Here is a 17303-nt window from a genome sequence, read left to right on the forward strand (position 1 = left end):
ACAGTAGCAAGGTGCAGAAGTGGTAACACCACTCTGGGGTGTTACACATCCTCTCCCTTAGCGCATTCTCACGCAGGGCCCGCTACAAATGGCAGACCGGCCTCCAATTGAAACATTAGGAGGGGGCTTTATTTTGCTCTGGGCTGCAGACATACAGGGAGTGCAGAATTATTAGGCAAGTTGTATTTTTGAGGATTAATTTTATTATTGAACAACAACCATGTTCTCAACGAACCCAAAAAACTCATTAATATCAAAGCTGAATATTTTTGGAAGTAGTTTTTAGTTTGTTTTTAGTTTTAGCTATTTTAGGGGGATATCTGTGTGTGCAGGTGACTATTACTGTGCATAATTATTAGGCAACTTAACAAAAAACAAATATATACCCATTTCAATTATTTATTTTTACCAGTGAAACCAATATAACATCTCAACATTCACAAATATACATTTCTGACATTCAAAAACAAAACAAAAACAAATCAGTGACCAATATAGCCACCTTTCTTTGCAAGGACACTCAAAAGCCTGCCATCCATGGATTCTGTGAGTGTTTTGATCTGTTCACTATCAACATTGCGTGCAGCAGCAACCACAGCCTCCCAGACACTGTTCAGAGAGGTGTACTGTTTTCCCTCCTTGTAAATCTCACATTTGATGATGGACCACAGGTTCTCAATGGGGTTCAGATCAGGTGAACAAGGAGGCCATGTCATTAGATTTTCTTCTTTTATACCCTTTCTTGCCAGCCACGCTGTGGAGTACTTGGACGCGTGTGATAGAGCATTGTCCTGCATGAAAATCATGTTTTTCTTGAAGGATGCAGACTTCTTCCTGTACCACTGCTTGAAGAAGGTGTCTTCCAGAAACTGGCAGTAGGACTGGGAGTTGAGCTTGACTCCATCCTCAACCCGAAAAGACCCCACAAGCTCATCTTTGATGATACCAGCCCAAACCAGTACTCCACCTCCACCTTGCTGGCGTCTGAGTCGGACTGGAGCTCTCTGCCCTTTACCAATCCAGCCACGGGCCCATCCATCTGGCCCATCAAGACTCACTCTCATTTCATCAGTCCATAAAACCTTAGAAAAATCAGTCTTGAGATATTTCTTGGCCCAGTCTTGACGTTTCAGCTTGTGTGTCTTGTTCAGTGGTGGTCGTCTTTCAGCCTTTCTTACCTTGGCCATGTCTCTGAGTATTGCACACCTTGTGCTTTTGGGCACTCCAGTGATGTTGCAGCTCTGAAATATGGCCAAACTGGTGGCAAGTGGCATCTTGGCAGCTGCACGCTTGACTTTTCTCAGTTCATGGGCAGTTATTTTGTGCCTTGGTTTTTCCACACGCTTCTTGCGACCCTGTTGACTATTTTGAATGAAACGCTTGATTGTTCGATGATCACGCTTCAGAAGCTTTGCCATTTTAAGAGTGCTGCATCCCTCTGCAAGATATCTCACTATTTTTGACTTTTCTGAGCCTGTCAAGTTCTTCTTTTGACCCATTTTGCCAAAGGAAAGGAAATTGCCTAATAATTATGCACACCTAATATAGGGTGTTGATGTCATTAGACCACACCCCTTCTCATTACAGAGATGCACATCACCTAATATGCTTAATTGGTAGTAGGCTTTCGAGCCTATACAGCTTGGGGTAAGACAACATGCATAAAGAGGATGATGTGGTCAAAATACTCATTTGCCTAATAATTCTGCACGCAGTGTAGAGTGCACATCGGGGATTTTGTACTTTTTTACTCCAGGTTTCTGGCGTATGGGGAAGATAAATTGACCCCAATGATTTTAGGTGCTGGACATAAGCATGCTCACTGAATGAACAAGTCACATACCTTTTTTGCTCATATTAAAAAAAATGCAAAGCCCTGCAATAGCCTAAAATAAGAAATCATCTTATATTCCCCCCACTGGCTGGTTCAGTTCTCCTGCCGCCATCGGTAATGGCACGTTACTGCTGTTTCTATACAGACAGTGGCAGGAGAACTGGACCAGCACCACAGAGAAAACCACTGGATATCGGGGAGAGCAAAACATAATTTTAAATTCTAGGCTATGGATTCTAGGGCTTGTTCAGGGTCTTTAAAGGGGTTGTTCAGCCTTTTTTGTGTGATGGAACTACAGTGCACTGTGAGCAGTACTGAAGTGAAGCGCTGTCCACGACAGTACAAGGCTGACGCTGCTCTGTAGCTCCGGCACCAAACAGGACAGTTGATCGGAGGGGGTGCAGGGTGCTGGACCATTGCTGATCAGCTAGTGATGGCCTATCCTGAGGATAAGCCATCACTTAAAAAAGACTGCAAATCCCATTAGCCCTTTCCAGACCTCCTCTGTACATGTACAGCGGAAGTCCAGTCTCTAAAGATGGCGCCCGATCACGAGTGCAACAGGCGCCATAACCGCGGGGTATCTGCTGTTTTACACAGCAGAGACTGGGAGCTAACATCTGTGATCAGCGGTAATGCCAATCACAGCCATTTAATCCCTCAGATGTTGTGGTTAAATGTTGGAATCTGGGAGCGCTAAAAGCGGGAGCCGTGTACTTTCCAGCCATGTGCTTTCCCCGAGGTGGGACCTGCACCTATCAGACATATGCCCCAATGTACAAGATGGGAATACCTCAGTCATGATTTGGGGCTGTATTGCAGCCAATGGCACTGGGAGCATTTCACGGATAGAGGGAAGAATGGACTTAATGAAATTCTAGCAAATTCTGGACGCAAACATAACACCAACTGTAAAAAAGCTGAAGCTGAAAATGGCTTCTACAAGTGGATATTGATCCTAAACACACCTCAAAATCCACAATGGAGCACCCGAAAAGGCCAAGCTGAAGGTTTTACCATGGCCCGCATACAAAAACACCCATACTATTAAAATGTTAAAATATTTATCCCATTAGTGAACAGTGTAACAGGAAAAAAATGGACGATTTGCCACTTTTTCATCACTTCACCTGCCAAATTTTTTTATAAAAAGTGATTAAAAAGTCATTCACAATCCAACATGGCATCAATAAAAGATACAGATGGTCCTGCAAAAAATAAGCCCTCATACATCTCCGTAAACAAAACTCTAAGAAAGTTATGGGCGTCAGAATATGGCGATGAAAAGAAAAACATTTTTTTTTTGGGCAATTTTTTTTTCAGTATTAAAACACAACAAAAACTATATAAAAGTGGAATCACCGTAATCATATTGACCCAGAGAATAAAAGTAAGGCCTCTTTCACACGGGCTTCCCGGATTTGCTCCGGATGCGTCGCGTGTGCCGTGCGGGAAAACCGCGCGAGTAGGCACGCAATTGCAGTCAGTTTTGACTGCGATTGCGTTCCGATGTTCAGTTTTTTCTGCGCGAGTGCAATGCGTTTTGCACGCGCGTGAGAAAAAACTGAGTGTGGTACCCAGACCCGATCCCGGACTTCTTTACTGACGTTCGGGTTTGGGTTAGGTGTTCTATTCATTTTATTATTTTCCCTTATAACATGGTTATAAGGGGAAATAATAGCATTCTGAATACAGAATGCTTACTAAAATGTGGCTTGAGGGGTTAAAAAATAAAAAAAATCTTCTAACTTCATTCAGCAGGACCTGCGCTGATGTCACTGCGCCAACGTGGTTACGTTATCAAAGGTCCTCCCGCGTCTCTCTGCTGCCCTCTGCTGGTGAAGCGACGAGTGCTCCGCGGCTCCGGCCTGCAGACAATATCTCCACACGGCAGAGGTCGCTGTTACACCGTCTCCGTTCTGTGTGCGCTCTATGGTTCCTGGAGGTCACAGGTTGTACAGCGTCCATCATGGCGGCGCCCTGCTGCAGACATGCCGGGAGGTGGCTGAGATCTCTTCGGTCGCCTATTCGGAGCGCAGTGTGTGCATTCAGTACAGCGGAATCCGGGGCCGGTGCTGCCGGGGATGAGAAGAAGCCAGCTGTGGCGGGAAGAAAGGTGAGAGTGTGTCAGTGTGTACGTCCTGCAGCCGGGCTGTCCTATAGAAGGACCAGCGGGGAGATGGATACAGACAAGCCAGGAAAGGGGCTGGGTTGCCCATAGCAACCAATAGGATTCCTGCTCTCATTTTTCGGAAGGTCCTTTGAAAATAAAAGTGACATCCTGATTGGTTTAAAAGGGCAGTTCTTCACTGTGTATTTTTATACGTAAATACTTCAAGATGAAACCGAATCAGCCCCAGAACCTGTCCCTCATTGAACCACAGCGCTGGGCCACATAGTTATTACAGTGGTGCTCGAAAGGCTGTGAACCCCTCAGAATTTTCTATATTTCTGCCTCAGGTTACTTTCACACTAGTGTTTTTACCGGACCGGCAGGGTTTAGCAAAAACGCTTCTGTTTACTGATAATACAACCGTCTGCATCCGTTATGAACAGATCCGGTTGTATTATCTGTAACATTGCCAAGAAGTATCCGTCATGAACTCCATTGAAAGTGAGTGGAGGGATGGATCCGTTTTCTATTGTGGCAGATTGTGGCAGATAAAACGGATCCGTCCCCATTGACTTGCATTGTGGGTCATGACGGATCCGTTTTGTTCTGCATCCCAGGACGGAAAGCAAAATACAACATGCTGCGGATTGCTCTCCGTCCTGGGAACGGAATGCATTTTCGAGCACTCCGTTCTGTTCAGTTCAGTTTTGTCCCCATTGACAATGAATGGGGACAAAAGTCGTTGTTTTTCCGGTATTGAGCCCCTATGACGGATCTCAATACTGGAAAACTTAAACGCCAGTGTGAAAGTAGCCTAAATTGGACGTAAAACTACATCAGATTTTCACACAAGTCCTAACAATAGATAAAGATAAGCAAATGAGTGAAAAATGTTAGACTTAGGCTTCGTTCACATCAGCGTTCAGCCTTTCTGTTCTCCGGCTCCGTTATAGGAGCAGGAGAATGGAAAGGACGGATTCGGCACATAACTGAGCCGAACAGAGCCTACAGACCCCATAGACCAGGCATGCTCAACCTGCGGCCCTCCAGCTGTTGCAAAACTACAACTCCCAGCATGCCCGAACAGCCTACAGCAGGGCATTGTGGGAGTTGTAGTTTTACAACAGCTGGAGGGCCGCAGGTTGAGGATGCCTGCCTTAGACTATAATGGGGTCCGTTATTTTGGAGCGGAGACGAAACTAGTGCGTGCAGGACTTTTGTCTCCGCTTCAAAAATCTTTATCTGCACATGGACACAAGTGTCACCATTTTAAGACCTGACAGTTTGATCCAGGGTCCCCGAACCAGTTTTAAGGAGTATTCCCATCACAGACAGTCATGGCGTATTGCCAGGATATGATATCACTGCTGGCATTCCACGGTCCACAGCAGATATCTGCAACATAAAGTGACGTGCTTTGGAGTTCAAATCTGCACAGCTTGTCAGGTTATGTGCGGATTCAGGAATGGACTCTTGACCGCATGTGGAGGGGATTTGTGAAAACCTCATCCTGCTACTTTAAAAGGGTATTCTGGTTGTTAGAAGTTATTCCCTAACCACAGGATAGGGGATAACTGTTACATTAATAGGGGTCCTGCCCCCTGAAATGAACGGAGTAGCCGGTCGGCATGCGTGCAGCAGTTAAATTAATTTCTACACTTTTGGAGATAGGTGAGCGCTGCACTCGACTGTCTCTTGGAGATAGGTGAGCGCTGCACTCGACTGTCTCCTGGAGATAGGTGAGCGCTGCACTCGACTGTCTCCTGGAGATAGGTGAGCGCTGCACTCGACTGTCTCCTGGAGATAGGTGAGCGCTGCACTCGACTGTCTCCTGGAGATAGGTGAGCGCTGCACTCGACTGTCTCCTGGAGATAGGTGAGCGCTGCACTCGACTGTCTCCTGGAGATAGGTGAGCGCTGCACTCGACTGTCTCCTGGAGATAGGTGAGCGCTGCACTCGACTGTCTCCTGGAGATAGGTGAGCGCTGCACTCGACTGTCTCCTGGAGATAGGTGAGCGCTGCACTCGACTGTCTCCTGGAGATAGGTGAGCGCTGCACTCGACTGTCTCCTGGAGATAGGTGAGCGCTGCACTCGACTGTCTCCTGGAGATAGGTGAGCGCTGCACTCGACTGTCTCCTGGAGATAGGTGAGCGCTGCACTCGACTGTCTCCTGGAGATAGGTGAGCGCTGCACTCGACTGTCTCCTGGAGATAGGTGAGCGCTGCACTCGACTGTCTCCTGGAGATAGGTGAGCGCTGCACTCGACTGTCTCCTGGAGATAGGTGAGCGCTGCACTCGACTGTCTCCTGGAGATAGGTGAGCGCTGCACTCGACTGTCTCCTGGAGATAGGTGAGCGCTGCACTCGACTGTCTCTTGGAGATAGGTGAGCGCTGCACTCGACTGTCTCTTGGAGATAGGTGAGCGCTGCACTCGACTGTCTCTTGGAGATAGGTGAGCGCTGCACTCGACTGTCTCTTGGAGATAGGTGAGCGCTGCACTCGACTGTCTCTTGGAGATAGGTGAGCGCTGCACTCGACTGTCTCTTGGAGATAGGTGAGCGCTGCACTCGACTGTCTCCTGGAGATAGGTGAGCGCTGCACTCGACTGTCTCTTGGAGATAGGTGAGCGCTGCACTCGACTGTCTCTTGGAGATAGGTGAGCGCTGCACTCGACTGTCTCCAGAACTGCCATAGAAATGACCAGAGAGGCCGTGCGCTTGTGGGACCAGACACTCCGTTCGTTCCAAGCTGGCTGCAAGGGACACGAGGTCCCTGTTCTCGTGATCGGTGGGACCCGACTTGGCCCCTTTCACACGGGCGAGTATTCCGCGCGGATGCGATGCGTGAGTTGAACGCATTGCACCCGCACTAAATCCCGACCCATTCACTTCTATGGGGCTGTTCACATGAGCAGTGATTTTCACGCATCACTTGTGCGTTGCGTGAAAATTGCAGCATGCTCTATATTCTGCGTTTTTCACCCAACGCAGGCCCCATAGAAGTGAATGGGGTTGCGTGAAAATCGCAAGCATCTGCAAGCAAGTGCAGATGCGGTGCGATTTTCATGCACGGTTGCTAGGATGGAGACCCGATCAATATTATTGCCCCTTATAACATGGTTATAAGGGAAAATAATAGCATTCTGAATACAGAATGCATAGTAAAATAGCACTGAAGGGGTTAAACAATTATTTTTTTTTTAACTCCCCTTAATCCACTTGCTCGCGCAGCCGGCATCTCCTTCTGTCTCCTTCTTTGCTGATTGTAGGAACAGCACATGATCCATCACATGATCCATCACATGATCCATCACATGATCCATCACATGATCCATCACATGATCCATCACATGATCCATCACATGATCCATCACATGATCCATCACATGATCCATCACATGATCCATCACATGATCCATCACATGATCCATCACATGATCCATCACATGATCCATCACATGATCCATTCCTACAATCAGCAAAGGAGGAGACAGAAGAGATGCCGGCTGCGCGAGCAAGTGGATTAAGGTGAGTTAAATTATTTTTTATTTTTTTTAACCCCTCCAGCGCTATTTTACTTTGCATTCTGTATTCAGAATGCTATTATTTTCCCTTATAACCACGTTATAAGGGAAAATAATACAATCTACACAACACCAATCCCAAGCCTGAACGTCTGTGAAGAAGTTCGGGTTTGGGTACCAAACATGCACGATTTTTCTCACGCGAGTGCAAAACGCATTACAATGTTTTGCACTCGCGCGGAAAAATCGCGCGTGTTCCCGCAACACACCCGCACATTTTCCCGCAACGCCCGTGTGAAAGAGGCCTAACAGTTATCGCCTATAGGGAATAACTTCTAACAACTGGACTACCTCTTTAAAGGAGTCCAGACCTGTGCCCCTAAACATAAAAAAGTAGACTTGCCGGCCCTTGCTCCCTTCCCAGGAAACAGCTGGGTCCTGTGAGCTCTGCGGCCAGTGACAGGTCTCAGCAGTCACATCGTCTTGAATGTTATGTCACTGCTCTGATGTACCATTCAAGCCGACGTGACCACTGAGGCTTGTGATTGGCTGCAGCTGTCATTGTACCCAACCCTTCTTAGTCCCGTGGGGACTGGAAGCAGCGGCGGGACCATGGGCAGGTGAGTCTGATTTTTATGTTCCGGGGCACAGCTCAGGACCACAGGGGTTAAGGGTTCCAATGCCGGACAACCTCTTCAAATGCTGCTGATTTTCCGTGTGCAATTCCTCCATAGAAAGTTCCCATAATGAATGCTTTGCTTTGTGTGGCCGCACCCTTTAGATTTTAACAGCTCTCATTCCTCACCCTGGGGATTTGTTCCGCAAGGAAATCCGTACATGGCATGTGGTGCAGAATTTACATCCGCAGCGCGACACTTGTGGTTGCCGGGTTCTGCACTAACAATGCAGAGGGTGAAAACTATGACAAACCTGTATCATACCCGCTGTTGTATACCCGCAGTATCCGAGTGTAAGATCCATAGATATAGTTATTGATGTACAATGAACAAAAAAAGCAAAGCAGTAAAACTGGAGAAAAAAAAGGTGATGTTAACCCCACGTTGGTACGGCAGTGAGGTCTGGATGTATGTGCAGGACATGGACCAAGACTGGGGTGTGATAGTCCGTGTGCACAGGTAACAAGCAGAGAAGAAATATACTTGTGTGACTAGGTGCATGATATAGCAGACACTCTAGGTTTCAGATGTTATTAACAGTGGCCACAAGGGGGAGCCAACACTCTTAGATTGTGAAAGGACCTTTTTTTATTTTTTGCACTGTTTAGATTTTTATAGTAGTGTCTGTAGCCGGTAACACGTTTCCTTTTCCCTTTTTTTTTGCCCCCATTTAAGCTTTTTATGTAAACTTTGATCATGTAAACGAGCACAGATATAGGTGTTACTGAGGCGAGATGATGCCACTGTGGAGCCCTAACCTGAGCCTACCTATAGCCTCAATCCCTTGTTGACAGACTACCGGGACACACCACATAGGTTATCAATATCAGATCGGCGGGGTTCTGACACCCAGCACCCCCGCCGATCAGCTGTATGAAGGGAAGGTGCACATGTGCCGTCTCCCTTCTGTCTTCCTGCTCGCTGCTGTATGTCTATAGGACAGCAGCAGATGGGAGATGGCACACGTGAACATTGCGTGCGTTCCGTTCATACAACTGATAGGCTGATGTGCTGGGTGTTGGACCCCCGCCGATCTGATATTGATGACCTATCCTGAGGGTAGGTCATCCATCACTAGAAAAAGCCTGGACAACCCCTTTAAAGATTGCAATTATCCGATGAACGAGCGGCGACAGTATTACACAGGCAGATCATTGCTAACGGGCGTTCCTACAAACGCCTGGGTATCGCCTGGTGTAATTCTAGCTTAAAGGGGTTGTCTCACTTCAATAAGTGGCATTCATCATGTAGATACAGTTTATACAAGGCACTTACTAATGTATTGTGATTGTCCATATTGCCTCCTTTGCTGGCTGGATTCATTTTTCCATCACATTATAGACTGCTTATTTCCATGGTTACAGACCACCCTGCAATCCATCAGTGGTGGTCGTGCTTGCACAGTATAGGAAAAAGCACCAGCCTATGTGAGCTCCCATGGTCCCGGCCACCAGGGAGGCTGAGGCTTTTTCCTATACTGTGCAAGCACGACCACCACTGATGGATTACAGGGTGGTCTGTAACCATGGAAACGAGCAGTGTATAATGTGATGGAAAAATGAATCTAGCCAGCAAAGGCGACAATATGGATAATCACATTACATTAGTAAGTGGCTTGTATTAACTGCATCTACATGATGAATGCCACTTACTGAAGTGAGAAACCCCCTTTAAGGCTGGGCTTGCATATATCAGTTGTGTCTGGACAGTGTTTTTTTTTACCAGAGCCGGACACAATTGATGACGTCAGACCCAAATGGTTCAATTTCGTACATGGAGTCAATGGACCAATTCACAATAGGTTATTGTTCAGTCTGGCTACTCTGAGAAAGTACCCAGACATGGACATCTCTTGTCTACATCAGCCCTTAAAGGGGTCGTGCCACAAAAATATTCTACAGTTTTCAAACCAGCCCCTGGATCTGGATACTTTTGTAATTGCATGTTGGTATTCATTTAGTATATCCAGAGAGTTATTCAATAACATGTATTTGTATAGCGCCACCTGCTGTTTCTTTTTTTTGGCTTATTTCTCCATCCACCTCACTGATGGACAAGAATAGGACATGTTGTATCTTTTTTGCAAACAGACATACGGATGTGGAAAGCACACTGTGTGTGGGCTGAACATAGGGTTGTGTGCATGAGGCCTTCAGCTGCCACCTGCCATACCTTCTGTTTATCACGGGTTTGTGCTTTATTTATATTTTTTTTTCTTCTTCATTTTAATATGCAGATTTTCTGTTTTACTTTAAAGGGTTTCACTTTCTGTCACCCCACTAAAGTGATTTTTTTTTTTTGGGCTAGTTAAATTAGTTATATAGCGATATATTAAAATATAATAGTGTTCCTTACTTTGATCCAGCAGTTTAGTCAAAAAACGAAGTTTTATCATATGCAAATCCGGTCTCTACCAGCAAGTAGGGCGTCTACTTGCTGGTAGCTGCTGCAGAAATCCGCCCCCTCCTCTTGTTGATTGACAGGGCCAGCCGGGATCTCCTCCTCCGGCCAGCCCTGTCTGCATTTCAAAAATCGCGTGCCCGTGTTGAATCTGCGCAGGCGCTCTGAGATGAGGAGGCTCGTCTCCTCAGAGCTCCCTCAGTGCGCCTGCGCCGATGACGTCTTCTATTTCGATGATGTCATCGGCGCAGGCGCACTGAGGGAGTTCTGAGGAGACGAGCCTCCTCATCTCAGAGCGCCTGCGCAGATTCAACACGGGCACGCGATTTTTGAAATGCCGACAGGGCTGGCCGGAGGAGGAGATCCCGGCTGGCCCTGTCAATCAACAAGAGGAGGGGGCGGATTTCTGCAGCAGCTACCAGCAAGTAGACGCCCTACTTGCTGGTAGAGACCGGATTTGCATATGATAAAACTTCGTTTTTTGACTAAACTGCTGGATCAAAGTAAGGAACACTATTATATTTTAATATATCGCAATATAACTAATTTAACTAGCCCAAAAAAAAAAATCACTTTAGTGGGGTGACAGAAACCCTTTAACAAAACCATTGAAAACCCCTCTACATAAGGTGTGGAATTCTACAAACAACTGAAACGCTGTGGATTTTTAAATCCACTCGGCAATTTTCCCCTGTAAAATATACGCAAGGTGCACATGGGATTTGGTAAAACTCATTTACTTGCTGGTACCATATTACACTTGGGTTTTTCTGCACTTATTTCCACATGTAAAAACCGCACTTAGGCTAGCGCTACACTGCGACTTTTTGTAGCACGACACTGATTGATGTTAACTATTGAATGACAGCTGCAGTCCATAAGATTGCATTCAACTGAACACATTCTTTTAGATTGCTGCTGTCATTCAATAGTTAAAATCAATCAGTCAGTCGTGCTACAAAAAGTCGCAGTGTAGCCCTAGCCTTAATTCACACGGTGCAGATACCCTTACATATTTTTAGAACTGTAGTTCCCATGATGAGGTCATTAACCCCTTAGGGACCGGGCTCATTTTCACCTTAAGGACCAGTCCATTTTTTGAAAATCTGACCAGTGTCACTTTATGTGGTGATAACTTTAAAACGCTTTGACTTATCCAGGCCATTCTGAGACTGTTTTTTCGTCACATATTGTACTTCATGACACTGGTAAAATGGAGTCCAAAAAATTAATTTTTATTTATAAAAAAAATACCAAATTTAAAAAATTTGCTAATTTTTCAGTTTCAATTTCTGTACTTCTATAATACATAGTAATACCTCAAAAAATAGTTATTACTTTACATTCCCCATATGTCTACTTCATGTTTGGATCATTTTGGGAATGATATTTTATTTTTTGGGGATGTTACAAGGCTTAGAAGTTTAGAAGCAAATCTTGAAATTTTTCTGAAATTCACAAAAACCCACTTTTTAAGGACCAGTTCAGGTCTGAAGTAACTTTGCGAGGCTTACATAATAGAAACCACCCAAAAATGACCCCATTCTAGAAACTACACCCCTCAAGGTATTCAAACTGATTTTACAAACGTTGTTAACCCGTTGAGTGTTCCACGAGAATGAATGAATGGAAAATAGAAATACAATTTTAAAATTTTAGGGTATGATTTTTGCGGGATGAGATGACGGTTTGATTGGCACTATTTTGGGGTGCATATGACTTTTTGATCGCTTGCTATTGCACTTTTTGTGATGTAAGGTGACAAAAAATGGCTTTTTTTACACCATGTTTTTTTTTTTTTACGGTATTCACCTGAGGGGTTAGGTCATGTGATATTTTTATAGAGCAGGTTATTATGGACGCGGCGATACCTAATATGTATACTTTTTTTTTTATTTCTGTAGGTTTACACAATGATCTCATTTTTGAAACAAAAAAAAACATGTTTTAGTTTCTCCATGTTCTGAGAGCCATAGTTTTTTCATTTTTTGGGGGGCGATTATCTTAGTTAGGGTCTCATGTTTTGCGGGATGAGATGACGGATTGATTGGTACTATTTTGGGGTGCATATGACTTTTTGATCGCTTGCTATTACACTTTTTGTGATGTAAGGTGACAAAAAATGCTTTTTTTTACACCGTTTTTATTTTAATTTTTTTACGGTGTTCACCTGAGGGGTTAGGTCATGTTATATTTTTATAGATCAGGTTATTACGGACGCGGCGATGCCTAATATGTATACTTTTTTTTATTTACTTAAGTTTTACACAATAACAGCTTTTTTAAAACAAAAAAAATGATGTTTTAGTGTCTCCATATTCTGAGCCATAGTTTTTTTTTCGTTTTTTATTGCCGATTGTCTTAGCTAGGGGCTCATTTTTTGCGGGATGAGGTGACGTTAGATTGGTGCTATTTTGGTGGGCATACGCCTTTTTGATCACTTACTGTTGTACTTTTTGTGATGTAAGGTGACCAAAAAATTGTTTATTTAGCACAGTTTTTATTTTTTACGGTGTTCATCTGAGGGGTTATGTTATGTAATATGTTTATAGAGCTGGTCGATACGAACGCAGCGATACCTAATATGTCAACCTTATTTTTTTCCCTATCTTTTTACCATTTTTTTTTTTAACTTTATTTGGGGGAAATTAGTTTTTTTTTTTTTTTACTTGAAACTTTTAATTTTTTTTGGGGGGGGGGATAATTTTTTTTTTTTTTTTTTGTCCCACTTTGGGACTTCAACTTTTGGGGTCTGATCCCCTTTACAATGCATTCCAATACTTCTGTATTTGAATGCATTGGCTGTATGAGTAAGGCTACATTCACACGTCAGTATTTTTCTCTAATCCGATTTTCTGTCCGTTTTTTGCGGATCCGTTGTTCCTGAAAATGTTTCCGTATGTCATCCGTTTTTTGCGGATCCGCAAAAGACAGAAACATGTATAAATTTCAATAAGCAAATAAAGTTGTTTGGATTTCTTTAAAAAAAAAAAAAAAAAAAATTAAAATGTAATTTCCAGGAACGGATTCCGTATAAAACGGATGACATACGGAATGACATCCGTATGTCATCCGTTTTTTGCGGATCTATTGACTTTGTATTGTACCAGGATCCGATTTTTCAGGAAAAGAATAGGACATGTTTTATATTTAAACGGACATGCGGAACGGAACAACGGAAACGGACAGCACACATTGTGCTGTCCGATTTTTTTCCAGGACCCATTGAAAATGAATGGGTCCAGATCTGGTCCTGATCTGTTCCGCAAAAAACGGAACAGATCAGGAAAGAAAAAACGGACGTGTGAATGGACCCTAATACTGTGTGTATTACACATACAGCTTCCGGCCTGTGATATCCAGGGGGCTGGATCTCACAGCCTCGTCACTGGAAGGCATCGCGCTGCCTTCCATGCCATTGTGTTCCCCCTACAGCCACACAGGGACCCGATAGCACCGCTGCCGCAACCTACAGTTAAAGCCGCAAACAGCAGGTCTGAATTGACCCCCCCCCCCCCCCGCGCATTGACCCAAGGTGCCTGCTCAATGATTTGAGCAGGCACCTTGTTCCGATCGCCGGCCGGCGGTGATCGGAACTACACAAGACGTACAGGTACGCCCTGTGTCCTTAACCGCCTCACGTCCGCCCATAGGATATAAACGTCCTGTCAGAAATAGCAGCTGCACGCTAATAGTGCAGCTGCTGATCGGGTTGCCCGCTGTCAGTGACAGCAGGGCAACCCTAAGACAAGGCAGGGACAGTGCCCAGGTGTCCCTGCCTTCACGATCGCTGCAGACACAGCGCTCACCGAGCGCTGTGTATGCAGAGCAGGAAGCGCTGTGCGCTTCCTGTTCCAGCCCGGCGGTCATGTGACCGCCGTGACCGGAGAGTGCAGGAGCTGTGTGAGGTCTCTCAGAGACCTCGATCAGCCCTGCTGTGAGGCTGTACAGCGCTGGATTGCTGCTGTACAGCCTCTATAGGGGTGCATTTGTCCTGTAACTGGGGCTACTATGTCAGGAGAAATCAACAGTGTAAAAAAAAAAAAAAAGTGAAGTAAATGTCCCCCAGAGGTCTTGTATGACCTTATGGGGGACGAAAAGTGTAAAATAAAATAAAGGGTTGAAAAAATAAAATAAAAAAAAGTTTCACATGTAAAAAAAAAAAAAATCCCAAGTAAGGAATAAAAAAAAAAATTTAAAATAGAAAAAATAAAATAAAATAGACATATTTAGTATTGCCGCGTCCGTAAAAACCAGCTCTATAAAAATATCACATGACCTAACCCCTCGGGTGAACACCGTAAAAAAAAACTAAAAAAAACTGTGTCAAAACAAGCAATTTTTGTCACCTTGCATCACAAAAGGTGCAACACCAAGTGATCAAAAACGCGTATGTCCCACAAAATGGTACCAATAAAACCGTCACCTCATCCCGCAAAAAATGAGCCCCTACATAAGAAAATCTCTCAAAAAATAAAAAAACTATAGCTCTCAGAACATGGACACATTAAAACATAATTTTTTGGTTTCAAAAATGCTATTATTGTGTAAAACTTTAATAAATGAGAAAAAGTATACATATTAGGTATCGCCACGTCCGTAACAATCTGCTCTATAAAAATGTCACTTGACTGAACCCCTCAGGTGAACGCTGTAAAAATAAATAAATAGAAACTGTGCTAAAACAACCAATTTTTTGGTCACCTTGCCCCATAAAGTGTTATAATGAATGATCAAAAAATCATATGTACCCAAAAATAGTACTAATAAAACTGGCACCTTATCCCCTAGTTTCCAAAATGGGGTCACTTCTTGGGAGTTTCTACTGTAAGGGTGCATCAGGGGGCTTCAAATGGGACATGGCATCTAAAAACCATGTGGAGTTCCTTTCCTTCTGCGCCCTGCCGTGTGCCCATACAGCAGTTTACGACCACATGTGGGGTGTTTCTGTAAACCGCAGAATCTGGGTAATAAATATTGAGTTTTGTTTGGCTGTTAACCATCGATGTGTTAAAGAAAAAAATTGATTAAAATGGAAAATCTGCCCAAAAAGTGAAATTTAAAAATTTGATCTCCATTTTCCTTTAATTCTTGTGGAATGCCTAAAGGGTTAACAAAGTTTGTAAAATCGGTTTTGAATACCTTGAGGGGTGTAGTTTCTACAATGGGGTCATTTATGGGGGTATCCACTATGTAGGCCCCACAAAGTGACTTCAGACCTGAACTGGTCCTTATAAAGTGGGTTTTGGCAATTTTCTTAAAAATTTGAAGAATTGCTTCTAAACTTCTAAGCCTTCTAACGTCCTAAAAAAATAAAATGACATTTCCAAAATGATGCCAACATAAAGTAGACATATGGGGAATGTTAAATAATAAATATTTTATGAGGTATCACTTTCTGTTTTAAAAGCAGAGAAATTGAAATTTAGAAAATTGCGAATTTTTCAAATTTTTGGGTAAATTTGGGATTTTTTCATAAATAAAGGTGAAATATTTTGACTCAAATTGATGACTATCATGAAGTACAATGTGTCACGAGAAAACAATCTCTGAATGACTTGGATAAATAAAGGCGTTCCAAAGTTATTACCACATAAAGTGAGATATGTCATTTTGCAAAATTTGGCCTGGTCAGGAAGGGGGCAAAGGGCCCAGATGGGAAGTGGTTAAGTACCAGGACATCATGACGTACCTGTACGCCCTGTGTCTGCAACAGGTTAAAGGGGTTCTCAGAGTAAGGATTTGGCTAGTTGCGGGGGACACATATACAGTGGATATAAAATGTCAGGTTTCTGTTCTGTAAAAAAAATGAGACAAAGATAAATAATTTCAGAACTTTTTCCACCTTTAATGTGACCTATAAACTGTACCACTCAATTGAAAAACAAACAGAAATCTTTTAGGTGGAGGAAAGAAAAAAAATTAATAAAAAATGTGGTTGCAGAAGTGTGCACACCCTCTTCTAACTGTAGCTGTGTTCAGAATTAAGCAATCACATTCGAATTCATGTTAAATAGGAGTCAGCATACACCTGCCATCATTAAAGTACCTCTGATTAACCCCAAATAAAGTTCAGCTGCTCTAGTTGGTCTTTCCTGAAATTTTCTTAGTCGCATCCCACAGCAAAAGCCATGGTCCACAGAGAGCTTCCAAAGCATCAGAGGGATCTCATTGTTAAAAGGTATCAGTCAGGAGAAGGGTACAAAATAATTTCCAAGGCATTAGATCTACCATGGAACACAGTGAAGACAGTCATCATCAAGTGGAGAAAATATGGCACATCAGTGACATTACCAAGAACTGTCCGTCCCTCCAAAATTGATGAAAAGACGAGAAGAAAACTGGTCTGGGAGGCTACCAAGAGGCCTACAGCAAAAGCCATGGTCCACAGAGAGCTTCCAAAGCATCAGAGGGATCTCATTGTTAAAAGGTATCAGTCAGGAGAAGGGTACAAAAGAATTTCCAAGGCATTAGATATACCATGGAACACAGTGAAGACAGTCATCATCAAGTGGAGAAAATATGGCACATCAGTGACATTACCAAGAACTGGACGTCCCTCCAAAATTGATGAAAAGACGAGAAGAAAACTGGTCTGGGAGGCGACCAAGAGGCCTACAGCAACATTAAAGGAGCTGCAAGAATATCTGGCAAGTACTGGCTGTGTGGTACATGTGCCACAATCTCCCGTATTCTTCATATGTCTGGGCTATGGGGTAGTGGCAAGACGAAAGCCCTTTCTTACGAAGAAAAAC

The 17303-nt window shown here is 43.8% G+C and overlaps 1 protein-coding gene across 1 annotated transcript in view; it reads left to right on the top strand.

Annotated features, from left to right (window-relative positions):
• The first annotated feature begins 3779 nt into the window (after positions 1–3779).
• The window catches only part of MRPS28 (mitochondrial ribosomal protein S28), a 120167-nt gene continuing 106643 nt past the window's right edge, over positions 3780–17303 (top strand). Inside the window, exon 1 of the mRNA XM_040432187.1 lies at positions 3780–3950. Coding sequence (XP_040288121.1) covers positions 3804–3950 — 147 coding nt within the window. The 5' untranslated portion in view covers positions 3780–3803. The remainder of the gene's footprint in view (positions 3951–17303) is intronic.

The sequence above is a fragment of the Bufo bufo genome, chromosome 5 (genome assembly GCF_905171765.1).
Source record: "Bufo bufo chromosome 5, aBufBuf1.1, whole genome shotgun sequence".
Taxonomy (NCBI): domain Eukaryota; kingdom Metazoa; phylum Chordata; class Amphibia; order Anura; family Bufonidae; genus Bufo; species Bufo bufo.